General features: G+C 44.9%; 9 protein-coding genes across 9 annotated transcripts; 4 read left to right on the top strand and 5 right to left on the bottom strand.

Annotated features, from left to right (window-relative positions):
• Window positions 1-23: 23 nt before the first annotated feature.
• Window positions 24-1,438, bottom strand: BGW36DRAFT_277777 (alkaline-phosphatase-like protein; the record flags this gene model as incomplete). The annotated part of the gene is made up of 3 exons (XM_046210200.1): window positions 24-709; window positions 760-919; window positions 968-1,438. Coding segments are annotated over 3 exons (1,317 nt in total), but the record flags the coding sequence as incomplete, so codon positions are not given.
• Window positions 1,439-1,557: 119 nt separating this feature from the next.
• On the top strand, window positions 1,558-3,148 carry BGW36DRAFT_378633 (uncharacterized protein). The gene is made up of 4 exons (XM_046216130.1): window positions 1,558-1,951; window positions 2,020-2,315; window positions 2,418-2,850; window positions 2,914-3,148. Exons 2-4 carry the CDS (start codon window positions 2,028-2,030, stop codon window positions 3,021-3,023), a joined length of 831 nt encoding a protein of 276 aa, XP_046072104.1. The 5' UTR covers window positions 1,558-1,951; window positions 2,020-2,027; the 3' UTR covers window positions 3,024-3,148.
• BGW36DRAFT_378634 (uncharacterized protein) lies at window positions 3,149-3,939 on the bottom strand. The gene has a single exon (XM_046216131.1). The coding sequence runs from the start codon at window positions 3,798-3,800 to the stop codon at window positions 3,447-3,449; it is 354 nt and encodes a 117-aa protein (XP_046072105.1). The 5' UTR covers window positions 3,801-3,939; the 3' UTR covers window positions 3,149-3,446.
• A 3,328-nt stretch (window positions 3,940-7,267) lies between these two features.
• BGW36DRAFT_359198 (uncharacterized protein) lies at window positions 7,268-7,644 on the top strand (the record flags this gene model as incomplete). The annotated part of the gene is made up of 2 exons (XM_046214052.1): window positions 7,268-7,450; window positions 7,516-7,644. 2 exons carry the CDS (start codon window positions 7,268-7,270, stop codon window positions 7,642-7,644), a joined length of 312 nt encoding a protein of 103 aa, XP_046072106.1.
• Window positions 7,645-9,671: 2,027 nt separating this feature from the next.
• Window positions 9,672-11,414, top strand: BGW36DRAFT_319806 (major facilitator superfamily domain-containing protein; the record flags this gene model as incomplete). The annotated part of the gene is made up of 4 exons (XM_046212620.1): window positions 9,672-10,156; window positions 10,216-10,241; window positions 10,296-11,230; window positions 11,307-11,414. Coding segments are annotated over exons 1-4 (1,518 nt in total), but the record flags the coding sequence as incomplete, so codon positions are not given.
• Window positions 11,415-11,972: 558 nt separating this feature from the next.
• On the top strand, window positions 11,973-15,197 carry BGW36DRAFT_378640 (uncharacterized protein). Its single transcript, XM_046216132.1, has one exon. It carries the CDS (start codon window positions 12,278-12,280, stop codon window positions 14,714-14,716), a length of 2,439 nt encoding a protein of 812 aa, XP_046072108.1. The 5' UTR covers window positions 11,973-12,277; the 3' UTR covers window positions 14,717-15,197.
• A 770-nt stretch (window positions 15,198-15,967) lies between these two features.
• On the bottom strand, window positions 15,968-20,953 carry BGW36DRAFT_378643 (uncharacterized protein). The gene is made up of 2 exons (XM_046216133.1): window positions 19,927-20,953; window positions 15,968-19,854 (listed from the first exon to the last, which is right to left on the bottom strand). Exons 1-2 carry the CDS (start codon window positions 20,864-20,866, stop codon window positions 16,187-16,189), a joined length of 4,608 nt encoding a protein of 1,535 aa, XP_046072109.1. The 5' UTR covers window positions 20,867-20,953; the 3' UTR covers window positions 15,968-16,186.
• Window positions 20,954-21,398: 445 nt separating this feature from the next.
• BGW36DRAFT_397137 (FAD binding domain protein) lies at window positions 21,399-23,466 on the bottom strand (the record flags this gene model as incomplete). The annotated part of the gene is made up of 8 exons (XM_046218255.1): window positions 21,399-21,534; window positions 21,590-21,839; window positions 21,860-22,316; window positions 22,371-22,483; window positions 22,530-22,664; window positions 22,718-22,869; window positions 22,939-23,047; window positions 23,103-23,466. The coding sequence occupies 8 exons, from the start codon at window positions 23,464-23,466 to the stop codon at window positions 21,399-21,401; spliced, it is 1,716 nt and encodes a 571-aa protein (XP_046072110.1).
• Window positions 23,467-24,733: 1,267 nt separating this feature from the next.
• Window positions 24,734-26,585, bottom strand: BGW36DRAFT_450100 (ankyrin repeat-containing domain protein; the record flags this gene model as incomplete). The annotated part of the gene is made up of 4 exons (XM_046221793.1): window positions 24,734-25,066; window positions 25,091-25,500; window positions 25,828-25,850; window positions 26,043-26,585. The coding sequence occupies 4 exons, from the start codon at window positions 26,583-26,585 to the stop codon at window positions 24,774-24,776; spliced, it is 1,269 nt and encodes a 422-aa protein (XP_046072111.1). The 3' UTR covers window positions 24,734-24,773.
• Window positions 26,586-27,503: the final 918 nt, after the last annotated feature.

The raw sequence follows: 27,503 nt of genomic DNA on the forward strand, positions 1-27,503 counted from the left end.
ATTGGGGCCAAATTGACCAATTTTTTCAACCGAGTATCAAGTTGCTTCATAAACTCGTCAGCTTCCTTGCTACCGGGTGCGTGCTTATGCTGGACGTAGTCAGATAAAGTCAAATACAGAAAATCGGAACGATGCTCTTCCAGCAGCTTGATCCCGGCATCTAAAACAAACAATGAGAGATCCCCAGAGTATTGACTGGGTGCCGAGCGACCTATCCAGTCTTCCACATTTTCAATACCATTTTCATCCAAAGTACAATCTGCTGCCCGCTCTGCTGAAAAACAGATAGCATCTTTCAGACCGTGTGCGAGAATCTTCCGTAGCTTATCTTTCGCTGTCACAGCAGCGATACGCACACCTCTTATCGACATTTGTTCAAGTAAAGTCGATCCTCGAAGCAAAGAGTCGTCTGTGATCATCTTTTCTTTCCCTGTTTCCCTGTCCAGGAAAAAGTTTCCGGCGATACCGTGGACCAAGGGTGGCACGCCTGTGATTATTGAGACGTTATTTGGGTTTGTGAATGACGGCATGCAGCTTTTGGCGGTTTTGTGGAATCCATTGTCGACCAGCTTTTTGAATGTAGGTAATATTCCTGCTTGGAGTCCGGAATCGAGGTATTCGGGATCAAAACCATCGACGCATATCACCACAGTGGGTTGCTCGGGGAGTTTGTACTCTTTTGAGTGCAATCGAAATTTCGTCCTTGACTCTGCATACTTTTCTTAGTTTTGTTATTATGAATTAACACATCTTACGCACCTAAAAGACATTGGTATGCCGTTTCCTTATAATCTGACAACGGTGGCACCGCGATATTTGCCACTTTAGCCAGATCGTCCCATCTCCTCACGGCAAGTTTGGCACCGAGCAGAGGGTCTTTCTGGGCCTGTTCAACCTGCTCTTGATTGAAAACGCCGCCCTGCAAATATCAGCCAGGTTTCATCAGCTTGTACCAAGAACCAATCACCTGAAACGTCAACGTTTTCTTGCTTGTCTCACTTAGCCCATCATAGTAACCCTTATCCGTCGCAGTTAAATATCTCTTCGCCATGACATGCGCGCCAACAAGCTCAGCCACCTTCTCACTGAACCCCAACCCACGCAAGTAATGTTCCCCTAATATCTCATGGCTTGCAGGGCCAATGTATTCCCCATCTGCAGAATACATCTTGTGCATTTTCTCCGCCGCCGGAATGAAACGGCCCACATCATGGAGGAGAGCGGCAAGCACGACTTCATCATCATGACCGTACTTTGGGTCTTGTCGAGCAAGATGGGCACATTGTAATGAGTGTTCAAGCTGGGTTACTGCTTCGCCGAGGTAGTCGGTCTGGCCCTGCGCAATGAGGAAGCAGAATAGGGTGTTGATTGTGTCGCGAGTATGCGATTCAACGGAATCGAGGATTGTCGGAGCTGGGTCAACGTGTTTGATGTTCATTTTGTATTCTTTTTGCAATATCTAAACCAACATGGCTATAGAAAACACAAATATAGAACAGGGCTGTATTGACAATGCACAGATGATCGGGGATACCACCCTTTTCTGTCAGAACTTAAAGCAACTATTTCTCGGCACGCGCGCGATTATCAGGGATGAACGCCGTCTGCGCCGAGATGACGCCTCATTCGCAATTGGCAGGGTTTAATTCACGCTGGACGTGTCCAACATAACCGTCCTTTGTTGTTCCACGAGTGATTAACCAAACAGGCTGCAAATCGGGGCGAACGCCGCTGATCGTTACCAAAACGGCTAGACGTCGGTACGAAGACCTGTGATGGGGAATTTTCGATGTACCCCTCATCTGCAGCACCGTCGAATTTGGGGCAATTAAATCCACGGTGTTCTTATCCTGAATCCACTTCTTGCTGTAGTCACGAAGCGTTTTAATGATAGTAATGTGTTTATGGTGTGTATATATACTCAGGAATGGACCCTACATCAAAATGTGAAGTTCGTCACCTCGCGCTGCGGAATTTCCTTTTTCGGACTTATGATCACCCTAATTCCAAACAATTTAGGTAAAAATATGTATACCCTCACCACAGAGCAGGTTGCTTCCTATCATCGGGACGGATACCTTCTTCTCCGCGTTGGTGAGCATCAATTGGTCGATCCGATTGAGTTATCTCGATGGACGGAACAAGTCAAGTCATGGCCACGCGAAAAGGGGAAGTGGATGCCGTACGACGAGATCAACGTGAATGGCGAGCGTCAACTCATGCGCACGGAGAATTTCGTTGATTACCACGCCGATTTCAAAAACCTGGTGTGCGGGGAGGCGTTGGCGGGGATACTGAAGGCGCTCAATGGTGATGTACGTTCACCTACCCGTCGCTATGACTTTGTCGTTTCTAGCGATATCTCTGATGGCTGCATGTGCATATGTGAGAAGTGAAGAAGTTGACAATATTTCAAGGATATGCTCCTCTTTAAAGATAAAATCAACTACAAACAAGCCCGCGGTAACGGCTTCCAAGCCCACCTCGATGCCCCGGCATACGACCACATCGGTAAAATCGAGCACGTCACAACAAACTTCGCCATCGACGCAGCGACCCACGAAAACGGATGTCTGGAAGTTGTCTCTGGTAGCCACAAAATGAACGTGCCCTGCATAGATGGCGGCCGGATTGATCCCGCCTGGGAAGCCGAGCAGGACTGGGTGTCGGTGCCGCTGGAGGCAGGCGATGTTTTGATTTTCGGGTCGCATTTGGCTCATAGGTCTGCGGATAATAACACGGATAAACAGCGTGCGAGTCTTTATGCAACATTCCATTCGAAGAGTGATGGGTTGGAGTTGCGACAGAAGTATTATGCGCATCGTCGTGCGAATTTTCCGCCAGATCACGGTTAGTGTACCCCCTCTCTTCTGATATGTCTCATTTACTGATTTGTTTTGAAAATTGGATTAGAGCGCGAGGAAGGAAAGGATTACGCCCAGGGATTCAAAACTTATGGATTTGCAGCACCATTTTCGAAAATTGGAGATAAGGCTGTTGCTGTTGTCGCCGGGCAATCTTGATTAGTGATGCAGCTTTCTCTACTAGATCTACCAATTTGATATGTCACAATTGGACATCGAATATACGTCAAAGTTGATGTAACCTTGATATCTAAGACCGGTTATGATTGTTAATGAGACGATTGTCAAATGTTGGTATCAATCTTTATATTAAATATAATTCTAAATAATTTACATCCTCTAGAAGCAAGATATACATGAAAAATCAGCCGTAGTCTTGGCTTGTGAAGAAAGGATCTTTTAGCAAGACATGAAACATCAGTCCCACCTCGTTTGTAAATCCAGAACTGTTTTTTTGAAAGGACTGCTTGTTTCGCAAGGTATTGTCCAAATAATCCTCCTGCAGGGGATTTGAGGCAAGGAAATTCGAAAAGAGTGTCGTATAATCTAAGGATATAGATAATCTTTCAATCACGCTCCAACTTATGCGGACGGCACAAGGTGCAAGGTCTCAAGAAGACTAATCACCGTGTCGCCAAGCTGGGCATCGACATCACTGAGCCCAACAGAAAGGCAGGAGAGCAGTTCGGTAACGCCGTGGGTGACGTTGCCGACAGACTCGAGTTCGGACTTGATCTCCTGGCCGTTGAGGATATTGTGAATGAGCTTCTCGATCTGTGTTTGCTCTAGGGACTTGAGCTCATTCACTGCGAGGGCGACAACTGGGTCGAGGCAAGCGAGCACACCGTCAACCTTGAGTCTTCGGTTGAGAGGTGAGGGGGCAGCCATGGTGGCGCCGAGGAGGGAGAAGGCAACGGTAGCAGCGAAGAACTTCATTTTGATTTTTGCAAGGTTAAGGAGAGCTTTTTGGAAATGGTTTTGTTCTTGCTGGTCAGAGATCAAGGAACTTGAGGAGATGGGTGATACAGATTGGGAGGAGAGGGATTAGAGGGGTTTTCCAACAGTCTTATATAGACTACACCCCCCTCGAGAAAAAGCAGCATATCATTAGACGGTACATAGCTTTCTACGTATCCATTAGGAGATCAATTTGATTATCGTATGAAAACCGTAATGATGACGACCGGCAAATTGCTTCCCCTGATATCTAGATGATCGACGTGCTTGGCTCTAGCTGAGTTGGGTGTTCTTCCAAATTTTATGCACACGATCAAGGAATATTATCTCTTTTCAGAACGCCTAGAAAGTAGAATCAATGAACTATTCATTGACCTGAGATTTAGTGCGGGAGATTAACACATGGGGGTCTGGAAAGTGGGGTGTAGATGAGAGACATGCAAATGTACCTGCATCGAGGGTTTAGTTGCATGAATCAGGCGTTGGGTGTGACGTCTCTAGTGTAGGGTTCCGGATGTTTCTTGTTTGATTGGCCGCAGATAAGGATTCACCTTTTTCCCCCTATTGCATCACCGTAATGATGCGACCTGATACTTCCTAGCCATGCCGATTAGATTAGTTTTGACTGTCAATTAGAAAGAGCTACTTACGAAGAACGACATCAATATTCTAGAGAATTCCTACTGAATACACTATATAACAAAGAGAAAATTGTTATGTCCCGACTATCACTGCACAGAGAAAAACTTGGCAAACACAAATCAAAATTATTAGTTTGCCTAAGTATCCGTACATTGCTCTCCTATTTGAAATGATGATTATTGGCTCGTTGGTGTTTACTTTCTTTTTCCCCATTTAGCGTTCTTCCGATCTTTTGCCAACTTTTGGGCAGGCCCACTTTGCGGTCGACTTATGGCTCATTAGCTGCTCGTCGATCATCGAATCAGGACAAGCCCCCATCTGTGCGTCAATAGTTTGGGAGTTTAGGGCCTTGAGGGTTGAACAAAAAAGGCCATAGTTATTGGTCGAAATCGGTGTCAGGCGTTCTTACTTATGTTGATCATCGATCAGCTCATGCCAGGTACGATCCAGTCATCTAGGACCCATTGAAAAACATGGTTCCTAGAAGTAGAATATTCAACGATTGAGTCATGGACAATATATTGTAAATTGCTGAGTTGGCTCTGTGAGGTATCATATATCTGAATTGATCCCTACAATAGATGAACTGATCGACATACTTTGTCCATTCTATGACTCTACATGCCGTGATAGCGCACAAGTAAAACCAAAAGTCTCCTAGTTTATTTCAATCTGTGTATTGAGCATTCTGCATAATAATCATATAAAAAGAAACAAGGCTGAATAATAGTAAGAAAAGAAACATAGATGAGGTAGGCCGGATTTATCGTGTGATAAGACGCTGCCGATTGCCGAGACTCGGCGGCGAAATCAATGTTATCTGATTCCAATTGTTCATTTCTATCACGTTATCGCTGCTCGTAAAAAGTATATATGCATCCGATTGGGTGATATACAGCCAGGCTGAGCGATAAACAATTCTAGAGAACCGCGGTTGACGCGTCGATCTTCACCTCCTTGTTCGCACATCCTCTTTTCCTTGGCTGCTAACTGTCGATCCGACGAGCACAGTGGCTGACAGATTAACCTCGGTGATAACATTACTAATAGCAAGTCAGTTTTCTAATGATTTTCCAGGCTGATTGGGATCAGACCATAACTTTCTTGAATAATTGTCCATGTTCATCATTTGGTGTAAGTCTCGTTCATGGATTGGCCAAACCCATCCGCTATGCACACAATTTGCACCATCAAAGTTTGCTAGGATCGATGACTTATCTGTATTTGCTCAAGGATGCGTCCCTCTATAAATTGACTAGATTGACTCCGGGTTTGTTCGCAGCTCTCACGTTTGCTTACTTATTTATTACCTGATTGGCATTACCTTAGTGGACTAACGAACTCTCGAAATTGATGACTCTCGAAGATCATTCAATATTCACTCAACGATCGAGCTTTACTCTTAGAATTCCATGATATTCGTTTTGACCTCTACCATTCTACTATTTACCCCTGAATTATTACATCTCAAAACTTCACTTTACAATTGTTGCAATTTATGTACTATTTATCTAGCCCATTTGGGGGGTTTGGGTGCAATGGACCTCGGGGAAGGCGCACATCAAAATCGAGGAAATTTATTATTTGGAGGGCCAGCCCCTCAGGCAACCCTTTACAACGCAAAGCTTTGGCGGTCTCGGTAATTTTTGACTTGTGTGGAAGATACTGAATGAATCCACCGGGGCGAACCATGAAAGCTGAACTATATCCGTCGTCTGCAACACGGAAAATTTACCTGTGTAAATGTATCGAAATTTCGAATTCGATAGACAGCGTGCATAACTGCACAACACCGAGGTATGACTCAGCATATTTATATCTTCCTTCAGAGTATTTCCTTTCTCATTCTTTGTGTTGCTACGATTGGTGATGCCTCAATTCCGGCCCCGACAGTTCACGAAGACTGTAGAAGATATTGATGATAAAATACGCATTCAAAGCCATTATGCACAATTGAACTCAACCCAGACATTCCTCGTGACATCAAAATTCCTGCTAGGTTACCCAAACTACATGGGCCATATCTAAAAGCGAGCAAATATGCAGAATTAAATCCACTGTCCTATGCACCAAGAGAGTCTTAACAAGCTCAAGGTTAAAGAAGATATCCGACTGTATTCGTAGAACCGTTAACAGTCACTACCACAATGAAATATGTGAAACCAAGAGGAGATAAGAGAGCTCGCAAAGCTCGCAAGCGTTCGCAAGCATGTGATATGATTGCTTTAAATACATTGCTTCATTACTGTAATTGACTATCATCATTCAATCTTAGCAATTATTATGGCAATATACATGTCATTCATTTTATAACCTGTATCTGCTTCCTACATGCCTATGTGATAAGTTGAACCCCAAATAAGGGGACAAAACAACATTTCCAAACATACGACAAAGTAAAGAACAGAAGTTACTCGGTACAAAAGTGCTTTATAAGACTATTTATTGCTGTAATTTAGGTATTCAAAACACAATTATTTAAGTGCTGTTACACATGAAATGGTGTCAGGGAGGTAATTTCCAACCCACCTCAGAAAAGCCATATGTTTTTGAGCAAGCCATTTTGTACAACGTTCCGAAAGCCCGTCGACAAAGCGATATCCGGAGTATGTGGTCACAAGGATCTAAAGTTGTACAAGACATATAAATACATCAAGTTTATATTACTCATGCTAGACCTGTAAGAACCGCAAGTCTTATATATGATGACTGCTCGGCACCTTCGGAATGATGAATTATCGCTCCTCAAACACATACTTGAAGACACTTACTGATACTCAGACTTGACAATTCCAAATATAACAATGCGCTACTCAATCTGTCTTCTGGTCAGCCTGGCATGTCTCGCTGTATCATCTCCTTCCTCATCTCCACGACCGGCGCCAGCTACATTTGGCAGTGATGTTGATTGTCCCTACCCAAATGGCAATTGCTACGATGATGATTGCCATGGAGAGCTGAGCGTTGATCGTGTTACCTGTACAGAGGTAAGAAATACCACCGTATTTTACATTGTATAATGAAATTTCTGACTGACTTGATCGACGTAAAGGGTGCAGACAAAGGATGTGGATGTGGGTATAAGTGTGGCGCAGTATCTGGAAAATGCAGTGATAATGAATGCAACGGTGTGAAGGGCCGCTGCACATACAACTATCTCGGCTGCACCTGCGTTCTCTGAGGTCTCTGCCCTTCTTGAAAGGTGGAGGCAAACTTCATCTTGCAGACTCCATAAAATTCGAAAGCTTGTCAAGTATGACACAATGACCTGTAGTTATTTTGAGTTTTTGGAATGGGGTTTATGAAAGATTATCTGTTGCTTGGAAGCACTAGGCCTTATATTGTTTATGAATGGCAATATTATTTACTATATGACTACCCTCAAATGCAAGTAAAGACTAAAAGACTATATAGCTATGACTTTAAAGACATTTATTGTGCTATAAGATGTACATATGCACTATAAAGTTTGTATCTACGTATATGTACCAGTTAGCTCGAAGATCGTTGAGAATCATTTTACTCGTCAATGCGACCAAATATCTTGGTGTTACAATAGCGAAAGCGACCTTTCTACTACTTGTAGATCTCCATTTGACCGAGGAGGTTAGATACACGTGCGATCGAAACTCGCATTTTCTAATGAGCAAAAGATTTAATTGGAGACAATGCGCATTCTAATTCAGTAATTATCGGCAGTAATAGTAACCATGATAAATGTAATATCAGGGGGCGTGTAAGTAGCTAGAATGGGAAACATGAATACTGTATTGTAGTCCATTCAATAAGGCAGGAAAAGTAGTTGTGGTTATCCTGTACCTCATTTGATAAGCTGTTTCTGAGTCTAATCTGGCGTAAGAGAAGATCATAGACGACAGCTCCTCAGCACCACAAGTGCATCATCAAGACATGACTTAGCATCACAGGAGTAACATGTTATGTCTAAATAAATAAGTTTTCACATGGTTACTATGAACAGTAAAAGGAGGACAAATTGTTTACCCCTTATACCCTGTCACTCTAAGCTGATTATTAGTTCTAAACGTCTGTATGACTTCGGATACACCGAGGACGCCGATTCGATGCCCTCTTGCGTCGCGGGAAAAAGGAACTTTTCACCAGATTTTGTGACCCTGTCCCACTAGGGCGTTCTTTCAGGTGATGGTGCCCGATATTCACATGCTGTATATCATATTAAATCTTGGACCGAATTTTGGCTCTTATAATATTGAAGAAGAGCCCATTTCACCATCCACCCAGACTCGAGAACTTCCTTGACATGGCAAGCATGATCTCCATATAGGCCTTGATGTTGAACTTGTCCAATATCAATAGAATCATGTCTTGACCTAGGCTTTTGACGGATGAGCCCCGGGTTGGTAGTTATCCAGCATCGCCGCTCCCTCAAGAGATTCGTATAAAACTTGGGATGTAGAGTCGTTATTAGGGCTACTAGGTTAGATTTCTGCGCCAAAATCGATTGTAGTGAGGCCGCGATTTTAATGCCTTATTGAAAGTAAAGGTCCGTTGTAAGCGACCTCTACGAAGAAGAGATGAATAATAAGAAAATGGAGAATTCCTCAATATGACATTAGTGAGGTTCCCATAATCCGTCGTGGATGTTTAAATGAACTTATACGTTCTGCTTCGCCTGCTCCGAACGGTGCTACTTGCAGCACCCAGTTATTGACACCCAGTCGCCTTTGCATTTAATAAATTTGAGGTAAAATTCCCGTACATGTCAAATTTATGTCTTGTTCTGAGAATTTGTCGTGTGCAAGCTTTCCTTTTTCGGATAATTCATTCGGAGACTGCCCCATTAGCAGTAGGTCGACTCACTGATTGGACCGCACATAAATACTTCCGTATCGGAATCGGTTCAACTAACCCCGAAAAACTGGTGCTGACCAACGCCATGCATTTAGAATCTTACGTTTCAACGTCGGATTTGAAACTTAGACTTCTTTTGTATTTCTTAGGCTGCACGGTCACATTTGAGAAAGAAAAATATTACCATTAGCCGTCATGGAAACGGTATCTCAAACTGAGACGACCATGCAGGGAAGTGTGGAGCTCCAGGGTCTTCAATTCGCCAATATTGAACATGCCAGTAATAGTATTGTTGCCAATACCGCTCAACAATCAAGCTCAGTGAATATGAATGTATCGTCAAATTCAATGACTCCCTCAGCGACTGGGAACGAGCCTGCTGCTGCGCTCAAAACTCACCAAATCACCGTCATCATGTTGGCTCTCAGTGCCAGCGCGTTCGTCTCTGCTCTAGATCTAACTATTGTATCAAATGCTCTACCCGTTATTTCGGGGTACTTTCATAGCACTTCCGGCTATACGTGGATTGGAAGCGCTTATGTCTTGGCTAACACAGCTACGACGCCAGCATGGGGCAAGATATCCGACATTTGGGGACGGAAGCCTCTGCTTTTGGTTGCACTGGTTGTGTTTTTTGTTGGAAGTGTCCTTTGTGGAATTGCAAATTCAATGCCATTGCTGCTTGCAGGACGGGCAATTCAAGGTGTGGGTGCTGCTGGGCTGAATATCTTGGTAAATATTTGCGTTAGTGATCTGTTCTCGCTCAGAGACAGGGGCTTGTACTTTGGCTTGCTCTCTGTTGTGTGGGCTTGTGCAAGTGGTGTGGGGCCAGTGCTTGGTGGAGTGTTTTCCCAGGAGTTGTCGTTAGTTGAGTCCTGTGTCAATTGTGGAACTAATATAATATTGACTGAACGGCTATTAGATGGAGATGGTGTTTTTATATAAACTGTAAGCAGAAGTTTGGCTCTTCATTAATCTAAGATATGTACTAACCTCTCCAAGTGCCCGTCATCGGAGCAGTGTTCTGCTTGTTGTGGTTCGTCCTCAAACTCGATACTCCCAAAACACCCGTGTGGGATGGTCTGAAAGCCGTCGACTGGACAGGCTGCCTGCTTGTTATCGGGGGTACGCTTATGCTTCTATTCGGACTCGATTTTGGCGGTGTTACTCAGCCATGGAACTCAGCCACTGTGATTTGTCTGATTGTATTTTCCGTCTTCATGGGTGCCTTGTTCGTCGTGAACGAGAAGAAGCTTGCTAAATATCCTGTGATCCCAATGGATCTTTTCCAATACCGATCTGGAATAGGCTCTTTTGCGCTTTGTTTCTGCCATGGATTTGTATTTATGGGAGAGGCTTACTATCTTCCACTATATTTCCAGTCTATACTCGGGTTGAGCCCGGTGATGTCAGGAGTCTACTTTTTACCTTACATTCTAACAATCTGTATCTCAGGAGCATTGACAGGACTCATCATCCAAAAAACCGGGACATATTTGCCAACGACTTACCTGGGGTTAGGCTTGATGGCTCTCGGCGTCGGGCTGCTCATCAACCTCGATATCGAACTCAATTGGGCGAAGCTGATAGCATACCAGATCATTGCCGGCGCGGGCAGCGGGATGAATTTCGAGAGTCCTTTGCTCTCATTACAGGCTGTCGTCGGCACACGCAATGCTGCGACGGCAACATCAACCATCGGGTTCGTGCGGACATTGTCATGCGCCATATCCGTTGTCATTGGAACAGTGGTATTTCAGAACCAAATGGAAAAGCAAGGACCGAGCCTACTGGCCGCCCTTGGCCCTCAACTAGGCAGTTTGCTAGCCGGGGGGGACGCTGCTGCGAATATCGATGTGATTAACACGTTGCCGCCGGCACAGCAACTAATAGCACGACAGGCATTGGGTCAATCTCTAAAGACTATGTGGATTGTGGTAAGTACTCCAGCATTAGCCTTGACTAATCAAATTCCGGCCGGGTTGTGCTGACAAGTAGCCAACCTGATAACAGTATACTGCATTTGCTGGTCTTGGGCTGGTTGCGGGTTATTTGATAGGCGCGCACCCTCTGAGTCGCGAGCACCAGAGTGCTGTTCTAGGGCTGGATCGTCACAACAACGTTGAAGAGTCAGAGCAAAACTAGCCGACGGATGTCAGTATCCATGCAGTCCACGTAACTGCAGGAATAATAATAGTGTAGAACAATATAATTGATACGTCCAGGAGAGTGACATCACCGCGTCTGTTAGATAGGGAAACCAGGGCAACAGGGACGGGGCTAGCGCCGAAAGCGGGAAGGCGCCAGTGAGCGTCAAATAGTTGGCGGCGGCGTTCATTGCCGGCACGGGACCACGAGGAAGTGCGCGATCTAGGCCACGGTAACCTCACGCGCCAACCAGTAATACGCCAGGAACGAACGCCCGTTGACCCACCACGGGCAATAGTGACCGGTGACTGGAGGGGCAATTGCGGGCCCATGGCTGGTGCGGGGCAGGTACTGTCTGCTTCTGGCATCTCATGCGCTGCAACCGCTCAGGCTAGCTGTTCCGGGACACGCACAGTGGTGGCGCCAAGGCGGGCTGCCCCACCGTAGTCGCCCTCAGTCACTCAGCAACCAAACCCGCTGTTGTTGCCGTGTGTGGGAACTCCGTTTGGAACGGCCATGTCTCTCCTTTACGCTGTTTTGTGCTGCTGCCGCTTTTTGTTTTGCCTATCCATCTTTTCCCTCTTGAGACGAACATCCAACTAGTATTCACATACTCCTTCTCCCATCTACCCCCAATCTATATAAGCTATAAGCTATCATATCGTTACATCCGCCACAATTGTTGGCATCTCTCGCAATCTGGTTGGTGTCGTTGATCGGACGGCCCGCTTAGCGCATTTTCATCTCCGCCCCTGGACGGACAATTATTCCAGAACTCGAACTTCAATCGCAGATGCGCCAGGCGTCATTTTGACGCCCTTGGACACATACATGCGATGCCCAAAACGCGGTATCGAGATACAACCCCATGGTCCCAGAAACGCGACCGACTAGACCCCGAAAAAGCCGCCTCTCCCTATGATTCCTCCATCAGCGACGACGAACCCGTTTACTCTGACACCTCTCGAGTGACCTCTGGGTCGCTCAGCTCCCACATACCAATGCTCGCCAGTCCCTCCCGGCGGCGGAGGCCCAGGGCAAACGGCTTCATGCCTCATCGGTTAATGAGGTGTCTCTGCCTGGCCCTCTTTGTCGCCCTCTTACTCTTCGTTCTGAATTTGTTCCGTTTCACATTGTTTGGACGCGCCGAACAAGTCCCCATCGATGTCCCGAAACCTCCTCCTAAGCCACATGTGTGGGAAAGTTTTCCATTTTTGAAACGGTACCATGGTGGTATACGGTCGTTAGTTGCGCGCAAGGATAATGTGCCGGAATATCCTGGAGACGGCGCTCCTGAGGATTTAGTATTCCCAACAGCAGAAGAGCAAGAACAGGCTGAAGCAAACAAACCCCAGGAACCAGGAAAAAAGACTGCGCAAAGACGCTCTGCCGAACTCCCTTTCAAAAGCTTACCATACAACCCTTACCCTAATTACAAGACCGAGGAATACGCGAGGCAATATGGCGAAAAGGTCGACTGTTTCCTCGATGAGGACAATAAGATCCATGTCCCTCGTCTTCAGTACTATCCCGGTATCCCCGATGGATTTCCTGACCCGATCATGGGTTCGAACGCAATGCTGGGTATTCAGGATGATATTTGCTTTGACCGCTTTGGACGTCTCGGCCCGTATGGACTCGGCTACGGGGTCAAGAAAGGCGGCAGTGGTGCCGGCATGGAAGGCGACCGCGACGGCGCTGACCGTGTATGGGAGGATGTCCCGCCAGTTGACTTCCGTGAAATCAGCTGGGCTACTGCACAGAACCGCTGCATCATTGCAAACCGTCACCGTTTCGCTGAACTACCAGAGCCTCGTGTTGATCGCGCACTTATTATGTCATTTGGAACTTCCATTCCAAAATCTCACCTGGAAACACTTCCGCCAGCAAAGGAAAAAGGCCAATCCCAGCTGCCTCGCACCGCAGTCTTGATCAGGACTTGGTTTGATTTCCGCTATACGGAAGAAGATATCATGTACCTCCGAGCTCTCATTTCAGAACTATCACTGATGAGTGGAGGTGAATACACAGTTCACTTTTTAATCCACGTGAAGGACGACAATCTGCAAATCTGGTCTGACGATGAGACGTACGAACGCGTCCTCCGGGACTCTCTTCCAGAAGAATTCCGTGGAATGGGAACTCTGTGGTCCGAGAGACAGATGAATTTGATTTACGGTGGATTGCAAGAGAGTTTCGAGCGCGGTCTCCCCGTCCATGGCGTCTACCGAAGCACTTTCATGCCTGTCCAGTACTTCTCTTACCTCCACCCTGAGTACGACTATGTCTGGAATTGGGAAATGGACGTCCGCAACACCGGTCACTGGTATCATTTCTTTGATAAGTCAACCAGCTGGGCTAAAAAGCAACCTCGCAAAGGACTGTGGGAACGGAATTCTCGGTACTACGTTCCTAGCGTACATGGTCCTTGGGAAGACTTCATGCATACTGTTCGCGTCCAGACCGAACTCGGCACTAACAACCCAAATAATATGTGGAATGCAATGAAGGATGAAGAAGAGAAGTCCGATCCAAACCACAAGGACCACGGCCGTCATGGCGACAACTTTATCTGGGGACCAGAGCGTCCGCATGAATCCGATATCCTTGAGCTTGACGAGGACGTGATTCCGCCCACTACCATAGAGAAAGACAAGTACGAATGGGGCGTTGGCGAAGAAGCTGACCTGATCGTGTTGAACCCACTGTATGATCCAGAAGGAACCACATGGCTACTACGCAACGACGTCACCGGGTACAACCGCGACGAAGGGATGCCACCACGCCGCGCAGCCATCATCACAGCCTCGCGCCTATCCCGCAAACTCCTGATGACAATGCACCGCGAAACCAGCATGAAACGCCACACCATGTTCTCCGAGATGTGGCCTGCTACCACCGCCCTCCACCATGGCTTCAAAGCCGTCTCTGTCCCTCACTCAATCTACATTGACCGCAAATGGCCAACACGCTATGTCGAAGCCGTTTTTAACGGCGGCCGCAACGGCGCCACTGGAGGTGCTCGTACATCCATCTTCGGTGACCGTGAACACAACTTCCGTGGCACAACATGGTTCTATTCTGCCGGGTTCTCGCCGAACCTCTGGCGTCGTTGGCTCGGCTACAAAGTCGACAACGATGGCGGAGAGGAAGAAGAACTCTCTGGTGAGGGCCGAATCTGTCTACCGCCCATGCTGCTACACCCTGTCAAGGAGGTACAGCTAGTCATCGACGATGGCGGGGTACCCGAAATAGCCGAAGACTCACCCCCTTAAATTCAAGCCAAGCCAGATTCTACGAAAAAGTGAACACGATTTCATGACGCGCGTCACCTTCGATGTCATTTTATTACATCATTTCCCCCATCTCCTTTTCTCATAGTTTCTATGAGCTTAGAATTCCAGTGTATATCTTCTCCCCCTGTCAGCGGTATACCCTTTTTATGCTTTATCCCTTCAAGCAGATATTTACATCATGGCTTGTTCATCTAGCGTTCTAACCCGTTTCTCAATGTTGATCTGTTTGTCTGGCACATTTAGAGACTGGAAACATCGGTTGTGCTATTTGTTGTCTTTTTTGGGGTATGATTAGCGTTTTTTTGGGATGATGTTTGGTTAATACTATCTATGTACATAACTGTGGTTAGAAGAATTGATATGAGAGTGGGATTGTACCCAGTGATCAATACGAGTCCTTACGATGAATTAAGACCTATGTTTAGATAAAGTTCTTATACCTACAGTGTCAATATCAAGCACTCAATACATCAATAGTGAGGCACAAGTAAGTTGACGATTCAATGTAGAGATCCAGAAGTCTCATACACACAGTAGCTTCCTAACATCAACCACCATTGTGAACTACATGTCGGAAGCAGTTTCAAGCATAAGCATTCAGTTCAGCCAAAACCCAGTATTCGATAGCACACATCCGCTGAGAAGTTTCAGCGAAGCTATGAATTAAACAAAACCATTGTCGAAAAGGGAAGAATCAGGGTTCCCAGCGCATTCTTCCATTCATATATCATATATTCTGTGAGTATCTTATCCTTTTAGCTGAAATCGGTTGTTTCTGTCCATTAAAGAGTTAGCCCAGTCAGAAAGCTTGCGCCTATGCTGGCTGGATGCCAAGCCTAAGTTATAGATGTTGACGAGTATTGTTCCATCTCTCCTGTTGTCGTAATTTCTAGCCGGTCTAGATCTGGAGGGAGAAGTCTCGATGATGAAATGGTTGTACGATGTCATTTATGGGCAAATGAAAACTACATGGTCCTTACAGAATCTATAATTAGAATTAAGTCCGGTCATTAGTTGAAACCCGATAGAAACTATTTATTTTTCGTTGGCATATTTCAGACTAGCAAATTACTTTTCTTCATCAGCGGTGGAAGAGGGATGCGATTCCATACTCATATGTTTTTATTTTAGAGCTGGTGATGTTCCTCTTTGAGCCTGTTTTGGATTGAGATTATTCACTAGTACGCACACAGGAGGGAACAATTGATGTCCAGGGATATTCAGTCAAATGTCACATTATCCTTTCAAGGAGTCGCCATAGTCTATTTGAAGAGTCTTCTGGGTTGCTAGATGTGGAGAGAAAAGATACTATCCTTTTCTGCACATTACCGGATCATTACATTAACTGTCGACGTAGATAAAGATTATAGGGTTTTTAATCTGGATTGACAATTGTGAATATCGTTAAACCCCGAGAATATCCAAGTTAGATAAAAAATGCGAATGATATCACGCATTGGGTAAATAAATACCAATGGCCTCTCGTGCGTCTTGAATTCTGCAGCGAAACTCTGCTTCGTGTTCGGCATTTTCAAATGCAGTTTCGCTCAAGTCTTCAGATGTGTCCACGAAGAGCTTCCCATCGTGTATATACAAGCTAAAATTGGGATATGTCGAAAACAACGCGTTATAAGTCAATGATAGAATCATTATCTTTAAATAATCCACATCAAGATGCATAAGCAACGAGGGCAATGTATCCATACATGGATCTATAAGATATTGAAGTATATCAGGGTCAAATATTCCAGAAATGTCATTTTTAAAATGTGTCAATACTGCTTTGGTTGTCTTGGCTGGCAGGACAGACCAACTGTTCACCAACGCCCACATGGCCGCATTTTGGATTCTAACATCATCGACTGCAAGAAATGATATCAAAGTATCACTGATATCTCTTACAGATTTATGGCCCCAGATGACAGACATTGCTTTGACTTTCGCTAGTGGTGGCCCATTTATAACGACCTGAGAAAGAGCTGTTAACATTTCATCAGGCAAGCACACCCGATCCGAAAAGAATTCGTCAATATCAGGATCAGTATCTCGATTTTCGTCTCCAAAATATTGCAGTAATACTTCAAGGATTTCAGATGGTAGATCGCTTCTATTCCGAAAAAGCAGTACGACCTTTTGCATAGCATCAAGATCATCCCTTCTTAGAAGTTGAACTAGATTCTGAAACACCCTCAGTGACAAGTTATCTTGGCAGCTCAGAACTGCAATAACTTTATCTATGTTACTTTCACCACCATAAATAATGTATTCGCTTACTCCCTCAATTGTATGGAGGGGCAGACCTGGCCGCCGAAGACAATCAAGAATCAAGCCTTTTTCACGCTCATCGCCATCGAAAAAAAGTCGAGTCAAAATCTCAAAGTCTTGGAAATGACTGAATACATCTTTAGAAAGCACTTCTAACGCGCCACATCGTAGCTCACAGTCGTCACTGGCAAGAAGCCTGATCATCGAATCAACTACATTTTCGGGCCAACTACCTTTCAAGTCGTAAGTGCAACTTTTGAAGGCAATAAGAAGGTCGAGTTTTGGCTTCTTTTGCTTCCCTTCTAAGAGGAGAAGCATTGGTTTTATCAGTCTTTCAGGAGGACATGTTCCAGAAAATATCCCCAAAATTGCGTCGCGTCTCAATTCGTCTTCATTTTCATGAATGAGTGAAAATAAAGCATCGTATAGGGCTTCTGGCTTGACTCTATTTGAACAAGTGAATAGTCTTGCTGCCCTCCGCCTAATTATTTCATTTGTACCGCCAAGGCGCTGAACGAAATTCATAACAAATTCTTCTGGGAATGCTTGAACATGTTGAATGAAGCGCTGAGTGTTGATAAAAACGAAGTCGCTTTGATGCACGATCATCTTTTCTAGTAAACGGAATGTTTCACTGGAGGGCGTCGACGTATAACCAATGCAACCGGATGCAAGACGACTTGTCTCTGCGGGAGCATGGTCGATAAGAAGGGCAATTCTATGTATTATGGCTTCTGGTAGACATTGTCTACGCAAAAAACGTTTTACCAGTGCATGCAGTCTCCCACGAGAAGTATCGATGATGTCCACCAGAAAATGGAGTATTGATTCCGGCACATCTTGGCAGAACTGTATGGAACTGAGTGAATCATAAGTCATTATCGGGTCTACATTCCAGAGATAACGAATCAGAAGACAGATATCACTCGCAGAAAGAGACTTATGGTGATATACTAAAACCGAAAATGCCTCTACTTTCAACTCTTTAGATTTGCTAGTCTCTAGCAATGAACAGGCGGCCCGGAGAATCGGTAACGAGAGGTAAGGCCGTCCACGGATAGTCTTCATTACATCCACCAACATAGTTTCTGGTCCGTCGTCAAGAATCCGGAGTAAAAGATGATCTGGCAGTCTATGAAAAGCACTCCAATCTCGATGAAAGAGTTTATACAGGAGTAGTGCCCACTGTAGCTGCCGATACTCAATCAAATTTGTATTCTTCCCAGTATCCGACGCCTCCCATCTGGGTACTTCTCCGAGGCAAGAAATTATCAATCGGTGGTGTAACAGGCCTAAAAGATCACGGGGTTCGTCGTCAACGCATTCGAAAAAGTAGTTCAGAGGATCTCTTGTAGGTGTAATCTGCCCCCATCCTGCTTCGAGAAGCCCTGATGTAAACTGCCAAAAAATACGATATCTCGGACTGTACTTTTCCTTTTGCAGAAAAGAAAGAGGTGTAATAAGAGAAGTCTGTGGCCGCGCTCCCATGACAGTCAAACAGGACATCTCTTCGGACCCCAGCCAATGTCTCACAAAATATCGAGCGGCAAAGAACTCTTGAAAAGTCAAGTGTAAAAAATAGTAGTCTCGTACACCCTTTTCCATTGGCTGGTTGGAGGATCGTAGGAATGAGAGATATTCGATGATATGCTCCGATAGCGGCGCTTGCTCTTTTTGGGATGGCGTCAATTGATATATATGCGCACGATCGCGTGGATTAAACTCGATAAGGTTGTTGTAAAGTCCAGTGAAAGCTAGAATCTCGACAATGGCGACTTCCTCTTGGGCTACTCTTTCAATTTGATGATCTTGAAAGCATCGAGCAACTTCTTCTGTGATTTGCTTCTCATTCCACTTCTTTTGGAGGCGGACGATGTCTTTCTGCCATAGCTTGAGAACGACTGCCTGGTAAATAGATGTCATCGTCTTTGACGAGTCGGAAAGAAATCCAGTGTTCCAGCTATAGCACATCGCATCCAATTGAATTGGAATCGCGAAAAAGGTTTCAAGCTGTGGGTTCACTTTTAGGAACGTTAATATATCTTCTGCTATAGATCTGTCTGCAACAATTTCAGAATTATTAACATAACTCAATATCTGTTGACGTTGGAATCCGACGGTTTCAGCTTCGAGGTCGATATCCGTTACAAAATGCTGTCCAGATGCATAAGGCCGCGTTGTCACTATAGTCCAGGGCATTTCAAGGATATTATGAAGGAATTTTCGCATAGCTTGTCCAGTCTCCCATTCGTGCCATACCTCATCCAGACCATCGAGAAGGAACAGACATCGGTTGCGAGAATTCATCACTTCAAGTATTTCCCATGCTTTCTGCGCTAGAGACCTTCCATCTGGATGCTGGAAAAAGTATTCCTCATAGAGAAAATCCCCAAGATTGTATGAAGTCCTATCCGCACTCTGTTTAAGTCTTCGGAGAGGTATCCAAACCACCCAATCGAACAAATCATGCCACATACTGCCATATAAGAACTCGTAAACTATTTTCTTGCAGAGGGTGGTTTTGCCAACACCGGCATGACCTTGAATTAAAATCCGTTTCACCGGTTTGAGTTTGCCATTCGAGTCTTTGATATGTTCAAAAAGGTTATCTAACAATAGATTTTCATTATTAGAAGTATATTCGCTTCCCATGTTTAGCCAGGGTCGGTTGCGGTCTTGGATAGAAGTGTGCTTTTTGTTGGCCGAGATGCGGATAACGCTCAGATTGATGTAGCATTCCTTCATTGGTAAACTTGCCCCGGATATTCGCAAAATTTGAAGTCGACTTTGGGCAGAGTATGCATTTTTGAGAATCTCAAATACACCGACTGAAGAAACAGAGGATAGTCCAGCTATGACATGCTATCAGCGTTTATTTCTAACTAGAAAGTTCGTATAATCGTTTCTATATAGCCCCTACGTACCTTGTGTAGGATGTATATAGCCAAGTAATTCTTTCGCCACACCAGCAGCAGCAAGAGCAGCATATGGCTGCCATCGGTCATTCTTGTGCGAATCGGCATAGTCAGATATTCCCCTGATAACGATACACCTGAAGTCATTCATCAATCCAGCTGCTTCCATTTCAAAACATAGCACATCATCAAGTGATTTCGCTATTTTCTCTCGTTCGGATGCGTTTTTGATGACTCGGTCTCCCGAGGCAATGAGGCCGTAGTGCACGTAATTTCCACGCACAGGACGTTCGACGATCTGACTCTTGTCGCATTCTTCGCAAGTACTTTTCTTGGATTTATGGTGGTATTTCGAATTGAATAGAACGTCTGGAGAGTCCAGCGGTCGGGAGTATTCGGACAATTGCGGATATTTTTGTAGAATGTCTTGAATAAATTGGGAAACCTTCGAGCCATGGATTCTGTGGTCGGATCGCATCTGGCCGAGTACTGCCAGCCATTCTGTTGGTGGAGGACATAAATACCCTTTTCTTTGGAACCCTGTGATTGTGCTCTTTCCTAAATCGTATTCAACAACCCCGCCCTTATCACCCGATGGTGTACTAATCACAACATCTCCAAGCCTGATATCATGCCTTATACTCGGAATTCCACCACCTATACCAACAAGCAGACGAAGAGTGATTGATGGAAACGATTTCGAAATGCCGTTGGCGACATTGGCTGCCGAAACCTTGCCCTGATAACCTGCAGGCAAGGATGCAACAACAACATTATGTCCAGATAGTTGTCCGAGTGTATAACAGTTTGAATCGCCGCGTACGGGCGGGAGTCGCGCATGTTCTTCGTCCATCAGGCATTTGACGGGTGTTAGCTCTACCTCCAAAGGGCAGAGAATCGCCACGTCGTAGGATTCTCGGGATAGCCTCCTCTTGGTCGACGCCGCCATTGCTGGCCTCTCCAACCCGCAGCTGGCCAAAAGTATGCGCTTTAAATTTTAAGATTTGAAAATTCAGTTCTTAAAAGTGAGTACAGAAGATAATGAAAGAGAGGGAAAAATATTAGTTGGGTGGAAATCGACCCAAGTAAATCGACAAGGCTGACTGTCGTCTGAGACTAGGATGTGATTGGCTTACCTTCCGCCGAATCTGCAAGATGCCTCACTTGTCACGCGTGGTTCGGGTCTCGGGTGGCTATGCTAGTAGGAGGAGCACCAGCGCATCAGTAGGCACCGACCGAAGCAAATTCTGGGTGGCTAGATATTGCTACATATGTGCACAGGGTAATGTTGATTACTAGCATGTTATCTGATACAGGAACAGGACATAATTGGGTTTATAAGGATTTTATATCAGAAACCAATACTCCTATAACTACCGGAGAGTCAACTGGTTAGTCTGCATGGGCGTGCAGAAGCTGCTCCAGGAGACTATTGTAATAGACACACACACATCTAATTTAAATTTCATCTTGAACCAAAATCAAGGCTCCAATATAATATCAGTGCCGACACATCGATTACAAACCAACAAATTAGTCGGATCAACTCGCTTCTTGATGGATAAAAGACGCTGATACTTGTCTCCCCAAAATACCTGTTGCCAGTTCGGTTCATATCTAATACCATCAATATCAGCAAATTCCGAGGCAGAAGCGTATAACATAGACTTACGGATTTGCTTCGTTAACATACGTTCCTCCATCCTCGCCAACAATATCAGTTAGCCGATTGCTCAGATGAACCATAACTTCGCGTTTTCGGTGCTTTTCTTCCGCAGTGGCGTTATCGTTCCAGTCGGTAGAAATGCTGAATACGCCATGAGCTTGCTTCCAGATTTCATGGACGGCGGTATTATCACGCTCATCGTTGTTGGCTTGGCCGACTAAGCTTTTATCAGAAATTATCTCATTAGAAATGGGGTCTGATCTGAGAATGGCATACTCCAGTTAAATCCTGCTCCATCGCCACTCTCTAGAATCAATTCAATCAACTCATCCGTCTTGTTCTGAAGAACATCTGCTGTCAGCAACCGAGACGCATCCTGAATATTCGTGGCAATATTTGGATCTTTGAGGAATGTGTCGAGGTACATGTCCCAACTAGCTGGATATGCTGCCATTTGAGCAGAAACGCCGGGGATATTTGACAATTTCTCCAGTGGTGCGAAGGTTTTGTTGAAGTTTTCTAATGTTCCATTCGGCTGGACAAATATTGCAGAGAACCCTCCTTCGATGTTCGCGTAACCGGTAAATCCAGCTTCAGTTATAGTGGGAATAAGTTGAAGACACTGTTTGGCTACCTTCTTAAAGGTTTCGTTGCTAGTGGTATTAATTTGCGTCCACCCGATAATAAAACTTTGAGGAACATGATGTGTTTTGTAAGTCACCGAAGTGAGCACCTATTAGGAATCAGTCTTCTTGATATTTCTTAGACACTGATGGTTTTGACATACACCCCATGCATTTCCTCCTCCCCCTCGCAATGCCCAGAAGTAGTCTGGATCTGTATTATTGTTGACTGTCCGGTGAGTGCCATCAGCTGACACAATGGTCATTTCAAGAACATCTATCTCAGTTAGGAGCAGTATCTTAGACAATATGTGTAAACATACTATCAGCAGCAAGCCCGTAATAGTGAGCAAATGGCGAATGGCCACCACCGAGAACGTATCCTCCTGCAGCACCCACCGTTCGAGCAGAGCCACCAACCACGATGACGTTTCGGGCAGCAGCAGCTCGATAAACGTCTAAAAAGTCAATAAATGTTCACGTTTGTCTAAAATGGGGTGAAGTGTAATACCTAGCCATTGCTCTCCGGGTTGGATTGTGACAGCAGGAATACCAGAAGTTTCGGGTGCTGCACCTTCGGGAATGAATGAATCATGCCAATCGATACCTTTGAGATGGTGTGTCCAAATCGAGAACGATCCTTTACCGCTTGATCTTCCGAGGCTGTGTGTAATCAGCATTATATTCTATGTAGATATTGAATAGAGAAGAAGTGGCTGAAAATAAACATACTGATCATGTCCCGTATTCTTCACTACGAGGTATAAATCCTTGTCACGGGCGAAATTCACCGAGAATTGGATATCCTCGACGCTTCTTGCATCCACAGAGTAATATGGCACTACCAAAGCCTCAATACTTAATTGATTTGAATTGAGGGGGCTGGGTTTACATACCTCGTCCTTGGTCACAAGGCTGGTGGAAATCGTCCAAGTAACATTGCCCGTACTTTCCCATTTCCCAAACCAAAGCAGAATATGCACCGGACTGATTTGTACGCCAGAAGCTATTGTCCCAGTTTTTCTCCGCAATGTCGCAAGCCTGTGCGTCGTAGGAGGGTCCCTGATGACAGACTGCAGCCGAAGGGAAGGAGCGTATGAGACGACCACCAACTGTGGCATTGAGAGCTTGCCATGAGTGTTCATCAGGCCAACATTTTTCACCGAAAGTGCAGCGATGGGGTATACAGAATTCGGCGTGGGCAGGGGTTTCCAGTATTATAACTGAAATTAGAAACGCTATCAGTCTTGGAATGTACATGTTTTCGGATTAATGACACAGTTTTTATTTTCATGAACGAAACACCTGAGAGAAAGGGAAGCCATATTTATATTAGTAATTTGGAACACTTTCCGAAATTGGAATACGAGTTGGACCTCAACATCAAATATTAGACGCAGCTTACTCAGACTATATCCGCGATACGAGATTTCCTAATCCGGAAATTATATTATTGTTAGCATATCCAGATGCCTGAGGCGCCTGGTCACGTGAAGTGCAAACAGTCTTTGTCTTCCATGCCAGATTTTTTACCGCTCAACTCTCAACTCCTTACTCAACCGTCAGTTTACCAAGTTTATCTAAATTGAAGGCATAATTAGGCGGCATATATCTAACGAGCCCCAAGCATACCATCAAGACGCGACGGCGCAGCATTGAAAAGTTTCAAGGCGACATTGAAGACAAAAGGCTTACGATAGCTACTTGAGGATTTTGTGGCTCATGTCTGACTAGATGACCGGTAGAAAATCTCGATACGATATTCAAACCTTTGTCGTATTAGTGTATACCCTGGGCTAAGCGGGAGACAAGGCAGCAGCGGGCTGAGGAAGTGGTGTGGGGAGAACGCGCTCGCTTCCACTCGTATACCCCATACGGAGTGAGCATTCAAACTAGCAAAGAATTTTCAGGTCGTCGTTTTCAACGAGGCACATACACTTCGCAACCCTGGGTCAGACCAGCGTGCCGCTATATTGTGGCTAGAAGCTAACTTTAACTCACGCCTCAGCGCGACCCTCTTCTACAACTCCGTCCTTGATGTTAGAGGCTACCTGCCATTCATTTTCCGGTACCGTCCCTATTCGTTCTATTAACTGACAGACACTGGACCTGAAAAAGGGTACCAATGTGTTTGCGAAGAATGTTGCAGAGGTTGCCAAATACCTCCGATGCACCATTGAGTAGGTTGAGAAGTACGTCTTGCACTGCGGTGGTAGCGTTAAGTAGTCTGGGACACGCGCAACTAAATACAAGTCTTCTATGATGTCGATCAATATTATCAGAGTGTCCTAATTTGAGACTAGAATTATCTTGCGAGTATATCTATTTGGAAGCGGATACATCGATGATCTTTGGGTGCATACTGTTGTATTATAGGCACATGAAATAAATGCTGAATATGTTGGTTACGTAGACGGGACGGAAATTATAGTATTTGCAGATCAAGATGCTATTCATTTAATAAATTAAATGACGATTATTCTCAATCTACGTTAGTTTTTTCAACGATCAATGAAAGAGGGCCATTGTCAGGTCAAAAGCTTCAAAAAGCCTGCAAGAAGAACCCCTCATTTAGGAATAACAGCTTCGAGTATCGGAACCATCCCCTTCTTGAACGTTCTATGACCACTATTCAGCAGTCGCGATAATGGTGTCCAACCGTCGTTATCTCTCGAGTTGACATCAACCCGGCCTGTCGCAAGCAGCCGCTGTACTATCATCTCGTGTGATACTGGTTTCAAGCTCTCCGTTGGGTTTACCGCCCAAGATAGCGGTGTTCGACCGGATTTGTCCTTCATGTTAATGTCAACATCTCCTCTCCCGAGGAGTAAACTAGTAATGTTCACATATCCCAGATCTGCTGCCCAAGAGAGTGGTGTTCTACCATCAACATCCCTTGAATTAATGTCAATTTTGTCGTTTTCAACCAGTAATTTTACCATGCCCTTTTCTTCATTGATGGTTGCCCATAATAATGGCGTTTGTCCTTTGTGGTTTTTCGGATTAATGTCAATCTCGTCGATTTCAAGCAGGAACTTCACCATATCTTTCTGCTTTCGGATAACTGCCCATGAGAATGGTGTACGACCTTCCTTATCCCTTAAGTTCTTACCAATATCGCTTTTCTGGAGCAGTGACTTGATTATGGTTCTCTGTCCGCTAGCAGCTGCCCATGAAACCGGTGTTCGGCCATCATTATCGCATGATCCAACATCAGCTTGGTTCGTCTTGAGTAGTAGATTGACCACAGCGATAAGTCCATTAGAAGCGGCCAACGATAGTGGTGTCCGGCCCCTGTTATCCTTGGAATCAACGTCAATCTTGTCGGTTTGAAGCAGTAACTTGACTATAGCGTTCTGTATTTCACGATTTCTTTTCGCGGGGGAAATTGCCAATGACAATGGTGTCCGACCCTCATTATCCTTTGAGTTAACGTCGATTTCTCGTGTCTGTAGCAACAATTCGACTATTGCTTCATTCCCACTGATTACTGCCAATGACAATGGCGTCTGACCCTGATGATCCTTTGAATCTACTTGGACAATGCCGGTTTTAAGTAGCTTTTTGAATATCTTCACATTCCCTTTCACTGCCGCGTGTGACAGTGGCGTCATGCCATACTTATCTTTTGAATTGATGTCAACCTTAGCTGTTGCAAGTAGCATTTTGACAATACTCGCATGACCCTTCCGAATAACACGTGGAAGAGGGGTCGCTCCATTGGAATCTTTGAAGTCTGGATTGACCAATCCCTTCACGAAGAACTTGGCCATTTTATCACTTCTTTCGTTTTGCGCGTGATACAGGGCGTAGCATAGAGCATCTGTGCGATTGACATCCTCCAAGCTCGGGTCAGCCCCCTTCTCCAATAGCATCTGAACCACCACGTTATGCCCTTTCTCGACTGCATAAAACAGGGCAGTTTTGCCAAAGCAATCTCTTTGGTCTAGTGTGACTCCTTCCTTCAGAAGGGACCGTACCACATCTTGATGGTTACTTTTTGCTGCATATGACAGAAGCGTCCGACAACTTTTGGGATTTGTCGTATGCGGGCATGCTCCGTTCTGCAGGAGCAACTCAACTATTGTCTTGTGGTCATATTGTGCCGCCAACCCCACTGGTGTCTGTCCATCGCTATTCGTGATATGGATATTTGCTTGTTGGCTGATGAGTTTTTTGGTAGTTTCTATGCGTCCATATCTTGCAGCCCACTCCAGTGCCGAACTGCCAGAGAATTGTATGTTGTGGCGATAGAGAGTGGTGTTTAAGAGATGGAATAGGCGGCGATTCGTCCGAACAAAGGCGTTGAGATCTCGTTCAGAATCGAGGGCCTCTGATATGAGCAGAAGCAGCTCGCTTGGTAGTGTAGAGAGCGCCATGGTTGAGAACAGCTCGAGAGCACATGGAAGTAAGGAGAATGTAGAGGGAAGAGAAGTGTAGAAGGAATGGGAGTGTAGAAGAAGAGTGCGGAAGGGAGAGGAGTGTGGAGAGGAAGAGATGAATCTCAGGGAAGATTGTATTGGTGGGAAACAGAGAAGCGTTAATGAGAAGTTCCCAAATAGAAAGAGCGATGCTGGATTCTACAGACGGCGTCGATGTAAACAAGAGATGGTTGCAATCAAGTAGCCCCGTAAGAGCCATGTGGTGGAGTTGTGAGAAGAACACTCTGCCGTGTTATTGCGAGATATCTCAAATGGTAGAGTTGTTTGAAAAATATCAGTTGACGTGCCGTATCAACGATACTTTAAGATTGGGATGGTTTCAAATGTTGTCGTATCACAGTTATTCGATTTTACTATCAAACAGCCATATGAGAGATAACTTAAAATGAGAGGATTGAGTGAAGAATGTCTGTGGATCCGCTGTATCATTGATATTTGAAGCTTGTGGTTGCTTATAACGAAATATCTCAATATGAGAGTTAGGCAAAGAGCGTCTATGAATATGCTGTAGCAATACTACTTCAAGGTTGGAATAGTTTCATAACTTCACTGTCTGACTGAGTAGTTACCGACTACTCTCATACTACTCTCATCCACTACATGCATTACACCAAGACCGAAACAATATACTTCATTGAGTGCTAATATCACCTCAAAGTGGCCACAAGCTGAACACAATCTCTCTTCCAATCGGAAATCAAATCATGCCATACCTAATTCCCAAGTTTCAAGCCACCAATAGGTACTACCAAGTATAACTAAAGCAGAACAAAGGACGCCCAAGCAGTTGCGATTAAGTAGGATGAAATAGCATTTCAATAAACATTTAATTCGATTTTATCAAAAGCAGAGAAA

The sequence above is a fragment of the Talaromyces proteolyticus genome (assembly GCF_021365285.1).
Source record: "Talaromyces proteolyticus strain PMI_201 chromosome Unknown BGW36scaffold_6, whole genome shotgun sequence".
NCBI lineage: Eukaryota > Fungi > Ascomycota > Eurotiomycetes > Eurotiales > Trichocomaceae > Talaromyces > Talaromyces proteolyticus.

Bases quoted from the DNA above. Each gene is read 5' to 3' on its own strand.
- BGW36DRAFT_378640 (XM_046216132.1), top strand. From the start codon at position 12,278: ATGCCCAAAACGCGGTATCGAGATACAACCCCATGGTCCCAGAAACGC.
- BGW36DRAFT_378643 (XM_046216133.1), bottom strand. From the start codon at position 20,866: ATGGCGGCGTCGACCAAGAGGAGGCTATCCCGAGAATCCTACGACGTG. The intron at 19,855-19,926 runs GTACGTAGGGGC...AGCATGTCATAG, and splicing joins CTATATACATCCTACACAAG to CTGGACTATCCTCTGTTTCT.
- BGW36DRAFT_378634 (XM_046216131.1), bottom strand. From the start codon at position 3,800: ATGAAGTTCTTCGCTGCTACCGTTGCCTTCTCCCTCCTCGGCGCCACC.
- BGW36DRAFT_378633 (XM_046216130.1), top strand. From the start codon at position 2,028: ATGTATACCCTCACCACAGAGCAGGTTGCTTCCTATCATCGGGACGGA. The intron at 2,316-2,417 runs GTACGTTCACCT...CAATATTTCAAG, and splicing joins TGAAGGCGCTCAATGGTGAT to GATATGCTCCTCTTTAAAGA. The intron at 2,851-2,913 runs GTTAGTGTACCC...AAATTGGATTAG, and splicing joins GAATTTTCCGCCAGATCACG to AGCGCGAGGAAGGAAAGGAT.